The 13,299-nt window shown below is 40.4% G+C and overlaps 1 protein-coding gene across 1 annotated transcript in view; it reads right to left on the bottom strand.

The window, feature by feature from the left end:
• Positions 1-2,198: 2,198 nt before the first annotated feature.
• Positions 2,199-13,299, bottom strand: part of LOC309590106 (rho GTPase-activating protein 8-like) — a gene marked incomplete at its 5' end in the record, with an annotated part of 56,450 nt that continues 45,349 nt past the window's right edge. The window contains 4 exons of the mRNA XM_082311070.1: positions 2,199-2,774; positions 9,237-9,340; positions 12,386-12,514; positions 13,182-13,259. Coding sequence (XP_082167196.1) covers positions 2,577-2,774; positions 9,237-9,340; positions 12,386-12,514; positions 13,182-13,259 — 509 coding nt within the window. The 3' untranslated portion in view covers positions 2,199-2,576. The remainder of the gene's footprint in view (positions 2,775-9,236; positions 9,341-12,385; positions 12,515-13,181; positions 13,260-13,299) is intronic.

Consider the following 13,299-nt stretch of genomic DNA (forward strand, 5'->3'; position numbering starts at 1 on the left):
AAAAGGAAGGCCTGCAGTTTGGCATGTGACCAATACCGAGAGTGAGTCTGGTTTTAACGATCATCTTGTGTGTCTACAGGCAGGCAAATTAGCTGAAGGGATGCTTGTTGCTTGTACTTTTACTTGTAAGAGTAAAGGGGTCAGAGGCAGCTGCGCCCTGAGGGCTCACTTCACCAGCACGACTGCTGCTGCCAAATTCCCGCTCTCTCCCAACCTAGGATGAGCTGGAGAACTAAATCCATGAGGGAGTCCCCTCCCCAGGCTCTGGGGACTTTCTGAGCAGAGCTGACTTCCATGAACTCAGGATTTCACCCCCACAGGGGCCTGCTATGTTACTGTGCTAAAACTATCCAGGACTCACATTCCCATTACGCAGTATAGCCTGAAGACTAAATGCCGTTTGATGTTGCCGGATTTTGGAAGAGAACATGGGCAAATGGAAAACAACCATTTTATAGGACTTATCAGCATTTAATGCCAAAGCGCTTTTCTAATGCCAGGTGCTCCTTCTTTTTACAGACAGCAAAACTAAGGCATATGTATTTTGACTGAGGTCAGAGAGTGGCAAAATACTGAGATTTAGTTAAATTCCTAGAGGCCAGATTCCTCCCCTGTAAGAACAGGGTGCTGATGCGCAGAACCACGCTGCCAAGTCGCTAAGCAGGGCTGAGCGTAATTGTGTTTGGTTTTCATAATACAACAGGCTATGACGCTGTCGCTGATAACTTAGATGTAAAACTGATGAGCTGCAATACAAAACGATGACAGTTTTATCCTTGGCAATCTCATTTTGCTGAAATGCAACAACCATGGATGCTTGTTAATTATTCTCTTTGTATTATGCAAGACTTTATACTTAAATAGGAGTCATGTGTGGTTATTACTTACAGATATTCAAAAGCCAAAAAGTTGTCTTTAAGACGCCCGAGGAACAGGAAAACACACGACTGTGAAGTGAGAAGTTGGTCCTAACACATCTTGTTCTAAAGCCTCTGTATTTTTCAAATTTTAATCATTGCCTAGTGCTATAGATGACACCTACTGGGCAAATGAAGGCCTGGCACATCCAGCATTTCACAGCCTTCTGAATACTTGGTTATTTCCTGAAATCGCTGTCAAGAATGAATCCTCTCTACCCACCGCAATAAGATTTTGTTGCACCCTTTACGCAGGCAGGCAGTTCGTAACTGCTAAGAGGAAGGCCAGAAGTAAAAACCCTCAGCTTGCTAGAACCTACAGGATAAAAAGTGTCTCTGTGTTTGCAGAGGAGGGGATGCCCAAACTGCCCTCCTGAGACTATTACTTTTACTGACATCTAAATAGTCCTTCCGTTTTGTAAGCTTTGTACAGAAGCAGGAAGACCAGAGCATTAGGGAAAACACTGCTTACCTTTTTTTTACCACTGATTAATTTTTTGCTTTGCAGGCAACTATAATGATAACTTTGTTACACCACCCCATTACCAATCAGTGTTAATCAATAAAATAGCAGTGTGCTGGAGTTCATCAAATACAAGCGATATTAATGGCATAGTTAGAAAGAAAACACTGACAACTCTCCCTTTATGTTGGCTAATTATTCACATTGGGACTAACAATAGACTTTCAATGAATAAAAATGATATTAGGTATATTATCCAAGTTGTTGCTCTTACTGCTTTCTAGAGAAACTGATGTGAAGAGCAGATTTCTTTCAAGTCAAACTGCAAAAGCATGCAACCCAAACATCAGGGGTACTCTTCTCAAAGTTAGTCTACATTCTGTATTATGTACTCACTAATATAACTCCACTGATGAAAATTCCAAGTATTTAGAGAAAAAAAACCATAAGATTATTGCTCCCCATTTGAACTTATAATAAGAAAAAAAACTTCCACACACTTTGCATGTGCAGCTACAGTGATTAACTGCATATATTAGATATTTGCAAGCATAATTAGTTAGCTGTCTGCACAACTCCAATTACCCAGGAAACACTTTATTCTCCATGGTAATTGCAAACCTGATGTGCCACAACTGCCCACACCTTTTTGTGTAAAACAAGACACTTACATATATGGAAAAATAGTTTCGAAATTTTAGTATCTTAAAAATTGATTCCATCTTTTATTAACTTAATAGGGAAATTTCTAACAAACTTGTATTCAAATAAAAAAAAATAAAAAAAAGAAGAAACCTGTACATTCAGGAGTGGTCCAGTGGTCCAGCTCTGCATGGCCCCAGAAAATAATGCCACATAGTAAGGTCTCCAGATCCCCAAAGAAATGACAGACTGGCACGTAGTGTCATGATTTTTTTTAGCATACCAGTTTCTGTCAGCTGCTCAAGTTTAATAAGGGGATTCATGCTGACCTATTTGTCTTTGAATGTTCACTTACATATTCTCCCCCATGTGATGAGACTATATGGGGCAATGTGCTTCTCCCAACATCTTTGGTATTTGGAAAGCTATAGAAACTTTGCTCTGTATGGGAAGTTTTCTTTGCAGGAGAGAGCCTTGAATATAAAGCTCCCACCAGTCGAGGCACGGAGACCTTTCCCTCAGGCAGCCATACTCCATTTTCCCTTCTGGGAGCATTAAGGTAAGATCTCACCAGGCACTGTTCGGGAGTTGAATATATTCATGTAGAAATCTATCAGCAGTTCAGTGAAGAGATTCAGAGGTACCAGAGCACTCAGGGAAGCTGTACCTTTTGACGGCCAGACCAAATTCAAGCCAAAGACACAGGCCAGGCTGGATGCTGTCATTCTGTTATATATGCTCTCCTGTGAAACCTGGAAAAACATAAACATGGATAGGTATATGCAGACATGTGCCCCAGAGAGCAAGAGACAAGACACCATCCTGTATTGAGGATGAACCAATAACGGGAGTAGACCCTGGCCACAGGTGCATCACTGGCTTCCTAACAGCCTCAGGGCTGACTGTGCAGCCTAGAGCTACGGGGCCACTGGAGCCTGTGTCCCTCAAGTACAAGATAAGATGTCAGTAAGTCAAGCAAAAAGGCTGAATTGTTTCCTTATGCTAGAAAAATTAATTGTTTTCAATCCTTCTGTATGGAATCTATTGTTATCTCTGCTGGGGGGCAGGGAAGGACAGCATGAACAAACAGCTATCCCATCTGCTTCGGTACTAAGTCCTCTATAGAATAAACCTCGAGGACTTCTCAAGTTGTTTGCAAGGCTTTAGAAGGATTTTTTTTTTTCCTCCCACTGATGCATGACTTCACTTCCAAGTACCTCCACAGCCACCCAACTCCTCTGAAGCAATGGAGGTGAAAATGGGCTGTAGATAAAATACACAGCACTGAAATCTTGTCTGCACCTGGATGATGTCTCCTACTTATATCTGTGGATGTGAACCCAGAACTGGGTAGCAGGAGTATTTTTTTTCTCTGTGTGAGCTTGGCAGGGAATTTGTTTTTCTCTCCTGCATTGCATGGCTGGTATCTAAAGCCCAATATGGTCTGGGTGTCCTATCTGACAAGTTCTCTGTTACTGTAAAGAGCCAGCAAGCTGAAGGTGCTCTTGATTCCTCCTCACCTAGGTAATTCACAGTTCTTCTCAGGCTGATGGTTGCAGTTGTTGATCAGTAAACTGTCATCTCAGAACAGAACAAGGAATTGTTGGGCAAAATCTCCCCCGTATTCTTCCTGCTACAATTTCAGGTGGAATAGGAAAGCAAAAATCCTACTTCTCAGTGTTTCTCCATTTCTGCCTTGCCATAAAGCCTCCTGAAAAGGCAGCTCTATAGTACTACGAAAAGCCTGAGGGCACTAGAGGAAAATCTAAGAAACATTATGATCATGTGAACACTTCTTAGCATATGCATAAAGTCCAGTTGCCCTCTGCCCAGTAACACAGGTTTCATTCCCCTCTATCTCCTACAGCACAGTTCCACCCTCCTTGGTGTTTTACCTAGCAAGGAGCCTATTTGCTCAGCCATATGGGGATGCGACGCCCTTTAGACATGTGTACAGGATGGAAGTGTTTTCCTTGGGGGACATGAAGAAGCACTTATGTGCCCAAAACCATAACATTTTCTTCCTAACCATGTTAGTTTTTCCAATAATAGGTACTATTTTTCCCTCCAATCTTTGCCTCACCCTCCTGGGACATCAAAGCTACCGTGACGCTACTTCTGCTACAAATATTAAAGGCTTCAATTGTTTTTAAGGTCATGAAGCAGGGCTGGATAAAGGAAGCAGGTATTAATAAGGAGATACTGGTGCCATAACCACCTTTTCAAAGGATTGACTTCACAACTTGAGAATAAAAAGTCATCAGATTAAACAGCAATGCCTGCTTCATGACCTTATGCAAAACCCACATCATTCTCTCTAGAGTACGAACCACGTATAGCCTGCTGACCTTCACATACTGCTCTCAATGCACTATTTAACTATACAGAAAAACCAATAAGCCCATCTTGTTCATTTAATCTGCTTCAGATGAGATCAGCTCACATAAGAGTTCATTATACTACAGCAATGCAGCAAAAGCTAAACTACTACCAAAATAACTGATGAGGGTAAACAATTAGGACAATGTTAACAGGAGTATCCTGTTAGCAGGGAGACATAGACCTGGGTATTACCCTGAAGGTGGCTGGACAACGAAGCTGGCATTTGGATACTGCTACATATAACAAGGTTAGGGACTGCATTCTGGCCCTGGGGTCAAGTTGCTCATACTGGCTGCATCTACACTGTGTAATGTTGTACTGTGAAACCCCTGTGGATTGAGGACAAATTATTTTTTGGTGTTTCTTTCAGTTGAAAGTCTCTAAAATAATGTCAGAGCTACAGCCCATCACATTGTGTTTTCTATAGCATGAAACCAAAGATATGTGCTGTATATCCTAAGGCAGGTACCTTAAGTGTATACAGAAGCACGTGGTATAGTACTGGAGGACAGTGGAGGGTGGCAGGACCCAAACCTGTTGCAGTTCTCTTCCCCTGGTTTTTGGGAGTGCTCCCTGACACACTCCATCCCACAAGCTGTGTACAGTGCTATCTTCAAGCAATAGCTGAAACACACCCACCTTAACCTAGCCACTGCCTTCGAAGGCCAAAGTTTCAGCCCAAAGCAACACCACTGCGACTTGCTGGTAGAGCTAGATTTTTTTTTTTTCTTTAGGCCAACAATTTCAAAGAATGTTTCTAACTCCAAGATGAAACCATCTCTTTCCACCTGCCACCACCCTGTGAACATTTCAAGGAGACAGTCAATGTTGAAATGATCAACAAAAATACTCATGACACAGCCTCTCCCCTGAGAGAGAAAATCCTTAAGGTAAAATGAACCAGTGATTATATCATCCGAGGCAGAACTACACTAAGCCTTATCTCTGAGTCATCAATCAGGCTGACACTTAGGCATTCAAGGGAGACACAGCACGTTGCTTCACTCCAAAATGCACAGCAATCCCTTCCTCAGCAGATCCAAGAAGTGGTGTGCAACTGAATCCAACTCTCTCCACAGGAATCGCTGCTGGCTCATCAAGAGCTGCAAGCAAGGAAGCGTCGTCACACCAGTGGTAATGGCTTTATTCCTCCCTGAGGGGATCAGGCTTCACACTGTCTCAACCCCCTCACTCCTCCAGTGCCAGATTTCTTTCTTGAACGACAGGAACACATCCACTTCATCTATAGCACTATCATGAGCAGCTGATGTTTTCTTCCAACATTAGACCATGTATGGGCAGCATGCAGTCAGCCAACCTCTTCATGGGCTACCCCTCTAAATAACTGCATCCCAAAGCTACGTTCTATCTAAGAAATACAAATGACATCTTTAGCATTTGGACTAACCCCCCTGACTCCTTCTTCTCTCTGTTTCAAGTGAAAATACACTTGCTCTGTCAATTTGACAAGCTAATAAAAGACAATTCTCCAAGGACCTAGTGCCACATCAACAAATACAAAATATATATCTTCACTATCCCAGAATAAACACCCAGCTCCCCCCAGCAAAATCGTGACGATTTTTGGATTCCACATACTTGCATCCCAGCACCCTCATGGATACCGCAGGAGTGAAAGCAGACAGCCACTACACTGCCTAATGAACTTAAACAGTGAAATACAGAGAGTAGAAACAGCCAATTACCATCTTGTTTTAAAAATATAAGGACATCACCATCTCTTTGGCTTCTCAGTCGCAATGCTGAAAGGAACTCCACAAAACATTTTCAAAAGAAAATTACTAGATATTAAAACGCCTCCACAAACTGACTGGAAATATAAGTTTCTATCCCCCACTCTCAGCTACCTTGCAGACACGCCAACTGCTCCACGAGGCTTAGTCATCTAATCCTTCCCAATGTGTCCTGTCATTTCCAGCCACCCCCAAGCGTTGCTGGTGCTAATTACACTTCTCAATTGGACAAGCGATTGAGACAAAACATTAATTCAGAGCATTTTTTTTTCCAGCTTGTGCTTGGCTTTGACTTTGCTGCTTCAGTTACTGCTCTGAAGCATTGCTCATGGGCCCCAAAACCTTGTCAATTTTCTCTAGTTGGTTCAAGTCTGATGTTTTGAATTTGGCGGGTTTTTGCAATGGTTCTTTCAGTCAAGTCAGCCACCCTTCCCCTGCATCAGGCATGACTGCAGGGACAGAAATAAGCACCAGAGAGGGAAAGTGTGTAAGCGCAGAGAGGGGGCTCTATCAGCTGGTACCAAAACCAAAGACATGGTTATAAAAACACAATCTAGATGATATTGCCTCTACAAACTTTCCTGATCGTCTAGCCTTAGACTGTCATGGAAAACTACAATTATAGTTTTCCACTAAATGGTTTCTGGCTTCAGAACTGGGTAACTGTAGCCCTCAGCATGCTTTGCCAAGTAATTTGCAAGAAGACTTCTTTGAGCCCTTTAAGTTTGCATGTGCATTCATAAATCCACTTCACTGCATGTGCAACACAGGGCTGGTGGAACACAAACACTTGTTTGTGCCCACTCATCTCTTGTGAGATCAGCTGAGCGAGCACGGATATTTTTAAAGACATAATTCAGGGACTGACTTGTGAAAACCAGTCTCTGTTTTCCCTCTTGCTCCTGGTTGCGCAGTGCTGCCTAGGGACCTCAGTCCACTGCAGCTCCAAGGGGACCCTGCAAATCCCTCTCTGGCAGCCAGGTGCACTGCAAGGGGGAGATGGACAGCTTGTACCTTTCACAGCACGCTGGGCTCATTACTGGAAAAATCACTCCTAATGTAAGGTTAAAGAATTTGGACCTATTTTTGAAATTTGAGTCTTTTACTTCTGTAGGAGTTGCACTGTGTTGCACCCTTGGACTAGAAGGAGCTGTTTCATTAAGTAAAGGGGTTGAGACTGCAGGGAAAATGGGGATTTTTTTTTTTTTCTTCTTCCACAAGCCTGTATCAAACCTGGAGTGTTCAAAACCTGTATCTAGTGATTACAATTCATGCCACTTCATGAAATTACCACAAGTACCTCTTGCACTACTCAAGGCTGAGCTCATGGAAGAATTAAATTGCCTCTTACATGTAAGAAGGTTGATGCTTGCAGGTAAAAACTAGGATTATTGGTAAAGTGCTCTGTTAAAGTTTGAATTGTGGCAGCTTGTGCAGCACACCGATCTGCAATGAATAGAAGTCTCTAGCTCCTAGATTGTTTCATGTTCCCTTGACCTTTCCAAATGCAAATATTCCCGGAGACATTAAGGATGAGAAGCCATGGATCAGCAAAAATTGCAGATCTGAGCACTAGTATCAACTTGATGCTGTGCTTTACATAACAAGGCATACTCAAAAATAAGGCTATGTTCTGTTGCCCAATTACAGAAAACACTATGTAGTACTTTTGCACACCTCATTAACACCTCAAGTGCTCAGCTCTTAAGAAGTGCGTTGAGATGGTGCATCTATTATTGGAACAAAGTCACTTACACGATTCATAACACTGAGGATCAGTTGCTGAAATAATAGTAAATGGCATGAGGATTTTCTTAATAGCATTAGAGTTCAGCTAAGCAACAGTAAACGAACACAAGAGTATTACAGAAACCCTGCAAGTGCTGTCTGAGTGAGGGTCATATCAACGTGTTTCCTTTAATCTTGCTTTTCTGTAGTGTTTTGATAGAAAAAGAGATTAAATGTACTTGTTTCTGAAATATGCTACTGGCTAGAATATGGCAAACAAGATTGTGGCCCAAGAACAGTTACTGAGGGCTAATTCCTCCACTGGTGAAAATCAGCATCGTTGCACATACTTGATTGCTTTGGTGGGCTCTGAAGGCTAGATCACTTTAATTAGGTGACAACTACACAATGATCCTCAATTTTAGGCACCTGGGTTTGAAAATCCAATCTGGAAAAGGCAATGCATTGGATAAGGCAGAAGGAAGAGAAATTAACACTCCTACTACTGTCTTTTCCTGCACATAAACTGGCAACCAAAGGACGTTACTAGGCTAACTGTAGAACTATTTGTAATGGATGTTCCCCAAACCCTCACACTCGTGGGGTTTCCAAAAACAGGTTAAAAAAAACATCAGCAAATCAAAAAGTAGGACAAAAGACACACAATCTCATTTATCCTGAAGCATACTAAAAATCCTTGCAAAATGGCATGGTCAAAGTTCTTCATTTAACACTGTAGTAAATTACAGGATGAAAGGTTATTTTAAACAGGAAAATGTTATTTTAAAGATTTAATATAAAATATTTTGCTGATTGTTGTTCTAAAGCTCATTAATATTTCTATCATTTTCTAAAATGACATTAATTTATTTGGTGTTTTAGTTGCTCAAGATTTATACTTTGGAGAAAAAAAGTGATTTCACCTAGCTTTTCTCTGGCACCGAAAATTACACAACCACTATTTTCAGGCCTTTTCTCACTGCAAAATAGGAAAAAACCAAAAACTAAATCAATAAAAACATACATTTCTGAATGTGGAGTCAGGGGACAGAACTTTTAAATATTCCAGTACAGGCACAGTTCCATTTAAATTCACACAGTATTTTTCATTACATCTAAAGAATTTCATGGTGAAGGGACGGCCAGGCCACTGTTTAGCACTGACTTTTATTAGAACTGGCGGGTTCTGCATCCTGAGTTCACTCCATGGGCAAGTACTGAACCACCACCTCACCATACTTTAAAAATTCTTCAGTTTTATTTTCTGTGGAGATTTTCAATGTTGAACTAACAAGAACAGATTTAGAAACAAAAGACTGGCACTACTTTGGCAATTTTGCCTGTACTCACCATATGGAGAAAGCATATCAGGTATTTCAGAACAACGTAATTGTGTTCAGGAAGTCCTTGAATGATTTGCTTGCATCTGGTGACTCGTAAACTGCTCTCCACACCTGCAACGTCAAAGTTAGTCTTAACTCCAAAAGATCAAATATTACCAAGAAAGAATACCTTATTTTTATCTGCTGGAATTACTTTAGGTATCCATCTGTAAAACTGACCACAAAATTCAGTTCTACTAACCTCCACAACCACAATAACAGTTAGGGTTATCCCTCTGAATGACCCTGTCATATTTTGTATGATCATGTATCTGGCTAAGACTAACTTCCAGAGTATTTTCTCAATTCAGTGAAATAGCCAAAATAATTTCTTTGCTAGAGAGGACTTTCAAAAGTCTTGATTTGAATCCCATTATCTCTCCACGCACTGAATCCAGACGTCTACTTTTTATGCTCTGATTTTATTCTTGCTGAGACATAGTCCTGCCCAAAATGCTCTTCTGGCACCCTAATAACTTTAAAAACACTTTTGTGATTCTGCAGGACACTATTCTGTCTTGGCAGAAATTTATGAGATGGCCGCTTGGGTGGGTAGGAATTTTCTAGAGATGAACCTAAGCAGGTTTATTAACTCATTTCTACAGATGGGCAAAACCAGAATTGGACCCTCAAACTCCTTGCATCATCTAGACAGTCTGGGTGAGAATTACACTAACACTAGATAATATTTCAAATATTCTTCCAAGTGACTTCCCCCCCCAAATATTGTAATTATTTTAGTACTGGAAGTTTAACACCAATTTGGAGAAAGGTCTTATGATTACAATCATGCCTGACCTAACCAGCTCATTGTGATGATGTTTTTTCTGCATTTGTTGCATTTCTCTCTCCCTGACACAGCTAGAGGTGCTCCTAAGTATGTGTGCATGCACAAAACGCCAGCATGTTAAATGTTCCCCTAAGCTGTGGATTAAATACATGAAGCTATACTGTGGTGAGCTGTGTTGACATTTCTCCTACTGCAAAGCTACCAGTTCCCATAAGACACAATAATCTGAATCCCAAGAATTTTTCTGTCAGCCTTCTGCAGAGCAGATAACGCAGGAATTGCAGCAATACTGGGCAAAGGAACTCTTGTTAGCAGTTTTCATAACCAAAGAACAAGTTCTTTGACACTTACAAGCTTCAGCGTTTTATTAATTTTTTTTAGTCAGTCACTCGGCTAATTTATTTCACAGCTCCCATCAATAACTCTTTAAAAAAATGTTTTAGATGAGACACTAAAGAGAAAAGTTTCAGTATTATTTCAAAGTACTGCAAAGCAGAGATACTGTATTTCTGGGTTTGCAGGTTAAGAGATGTAATAGATACATCACACACTGCTCTGGTGTCTTCCAGAAGACAGAATGAGAATTTACAAATCATCCCAAGACAGCTGTCTCTGCTCACACCTCTTCAAAGCTCCCTTCTGCACTGTATTCACACAGAATATGCCTTTCCTGCAGTCCAGCTTGGCTCTCAAGCGTAAGATCTTTTAAAATCAGGATATCACCACAGCACCAAGGAAAGATAGTGGACATCACACTGCATAACAAGAAAGCCCAAGGAGAAATTCCCTTAAACTCCACTTTTCAACATATTTTGTCAACATTTAAAATGCCAGTAAAAAAAATAACATGGAATGAATGTCTCACAGGCACTTTGCCAAGCAAAACCTCACAGTGCTCCTAGGACAATGCATTGCTCTCAGATTCTTTTCAGACTTGTTCCCATTTTTCACTTAGCTCTATCACAAAGTAATATCATGTCCAGAAAGTCAGCACAAGATTAATTCAGTAAAAATCAGCATTTACACATCTTTCTTTCCAGTTCTGAGTGACTATCCCTAGTCCCTCCATTTCTACCACCTTCCTGTGAACAGAACTGTTTTTCTCAATGCCCCGAGATATTTATTGTGGGAACAGATGAATCCTTAATTTGGAAGGTGGTGATCTACAGACTTGCAAATAGCAAAAGAGTAGAGAACTTCAGAGCGTTCTGAACATGACCCGATTTAAGTTTTTTAATGGAAATACATGAATAAAGTTAATGATATGAAACAGTACGTGCAGATGCTAGTGATGGGCACAGTATAAGAATTTTACCTAGAATACAGTATACCTGGGTACTGTAACTTGCTATACTTCTACACTTTACAAACATGTAGTAATTGAGATTTATCCCCAGTCTGAATTATTTTAGTGCCCTACCCCAACAGCAACAGTCATTATAGTGATGATAACCTACACTTTGCAACGGCATCAGCCCATGGTTACCAGAGGTACGCTAACAGACTCTGTTGGAAGCCGTACTCCATTTAGATATAATTTCCTCAAAAAGCAGGTTTTGGAAAAATGTGTGCTTGTTCCTTGTGACTGGAAGACCTATGGGTTCCCTGCTAGCTTGACTATAGCCCGGATGGCAAAATACCAGTCTCTACAAGTACTAGGTACTAACTCCCAGATATTCTGGGATCTCAGATATTCAAGCCCCATGTATTATGGGGTTGCCTTGCCAACATTATAAACTCCTTGTCCCTGACAAAGGTCACATAATGAAAGTTTTATAATTCTTAGTTTTATGTGGTGCCAGATCTTTAGATAATCAATGTCTTCTAGTCTTATGGCTTTAGATCCTTTCTTCCCCAATATGTTATCCCCTGGGAATAGCTGCAATAAAAACAAATCCCCTCCCCACAAAAAAAAAGGAAAAAAAAAGAAAGAAGCATACAAATGACCAACTAAATTTTGTTTCCACAATTTTCCCAATCCTGCTGCTAAAACTAAAACTGCTTTGACATAACTTGTATTGCTGAGACTGACTCAGTGCTGTGCCATGACATAAAAATGGAGCCCTAACAGTGAGAAGTCCGACCCAGTAATACAGTATAATATATAGATAACCAGTAAACCTTGTAAAAAGCATAGAAGGTCTTGGTAACCCTGACCACCCTGCTCTGGTATGGATTATGAGGTTGTCCATCCATGGCTGCAGTGAAGCACTAATAATATTATATATCCACAACTGCGTCATGGTTAGCAAACAGCAGTGATTACGAATTAGCCAGGTCCAGTTCAACTTGCTGTATAAATTTTTCTAAAGCTTATTTATACTCACTGGTGATTCCAAGGATATGATCATAACACTCAAACGTTAGTAATGGCTGAGGGAGTTCCCTAAGGAAAGTCTTTAGGATAACAGCAGGAATATGGATATCATGATAATCATCAAAATTCACAGACTTGCCTAAAAGGAAAAAAAGAAGAAAAAAGGTGTTCAATCATATGTTTTACTTTGTCTTCAAACTACTGCTTAAAAACTCTTTCACACTACATTCTGAACAGAAAACCTCTTGCCTTGCTGCTACTGGTAACTCCTGGCATTTGATTTTTGTATTTTTCATAGAGTTTTATTAATCTTGCTATAAAAGTTTCTTCCCATAAAGGCATTTCATAAAATGACTTCCCAGGGAAGTCAGTCACTTTCAAAATTACTTCACCACATTTCATAAATTATTAGGTAAAATTATATTTCTTTGCCATAACCATGGAAAAACACCAGAGGCAAAATGACACAGAGACATTGTACTTCGTAACTACAGTAAAGCGCATAGAGGCAATACGAATGTTTATGAAAATACAGACCGTTTTTGACTCAAACCTTATCATTCATTAGCTGCTACAGATTTTGTAAGCTCTGGTCTGACGTCAACTGACAGCTTACTATTCAGTAAGCATTAAGTGCCTGTTGCTATCTTTCAGGCTTCTGTACTAGTAGTGCTCTTATTATTTTATGTTACAAATAGTTTTATGATTAACTAATTATAAGAAAGCTAGCATTTCTGTTTCACCAACAAATACAAGATCAACAAAGCCCTCACACTATTACTGGCAATGGTATGATGACAACTTACCCTGATTGTAGAGTTTCTGAACATCTTTGATAGTCTGGATGCTGGCTGACCTTCTGAAGAGGCCCTCTACTTGTAGTCCTGAAAAAACAATTAATGCAGGTCTCATCTGTAAAAGCTG

Source organism: Platalea leucorodia, assembly GCF_965183815.1.
Source record: "Platalea leucorodia genome assembly, chromosome: 4".
In the NCBI taxonomy this organism is placed as follows: domain Eukaryota; kingdom Metazoa; phylum Chordata; class Aves; order Pelecaniformes; family Threskiornithidae; genus Platalea; species Platalea leucorodia.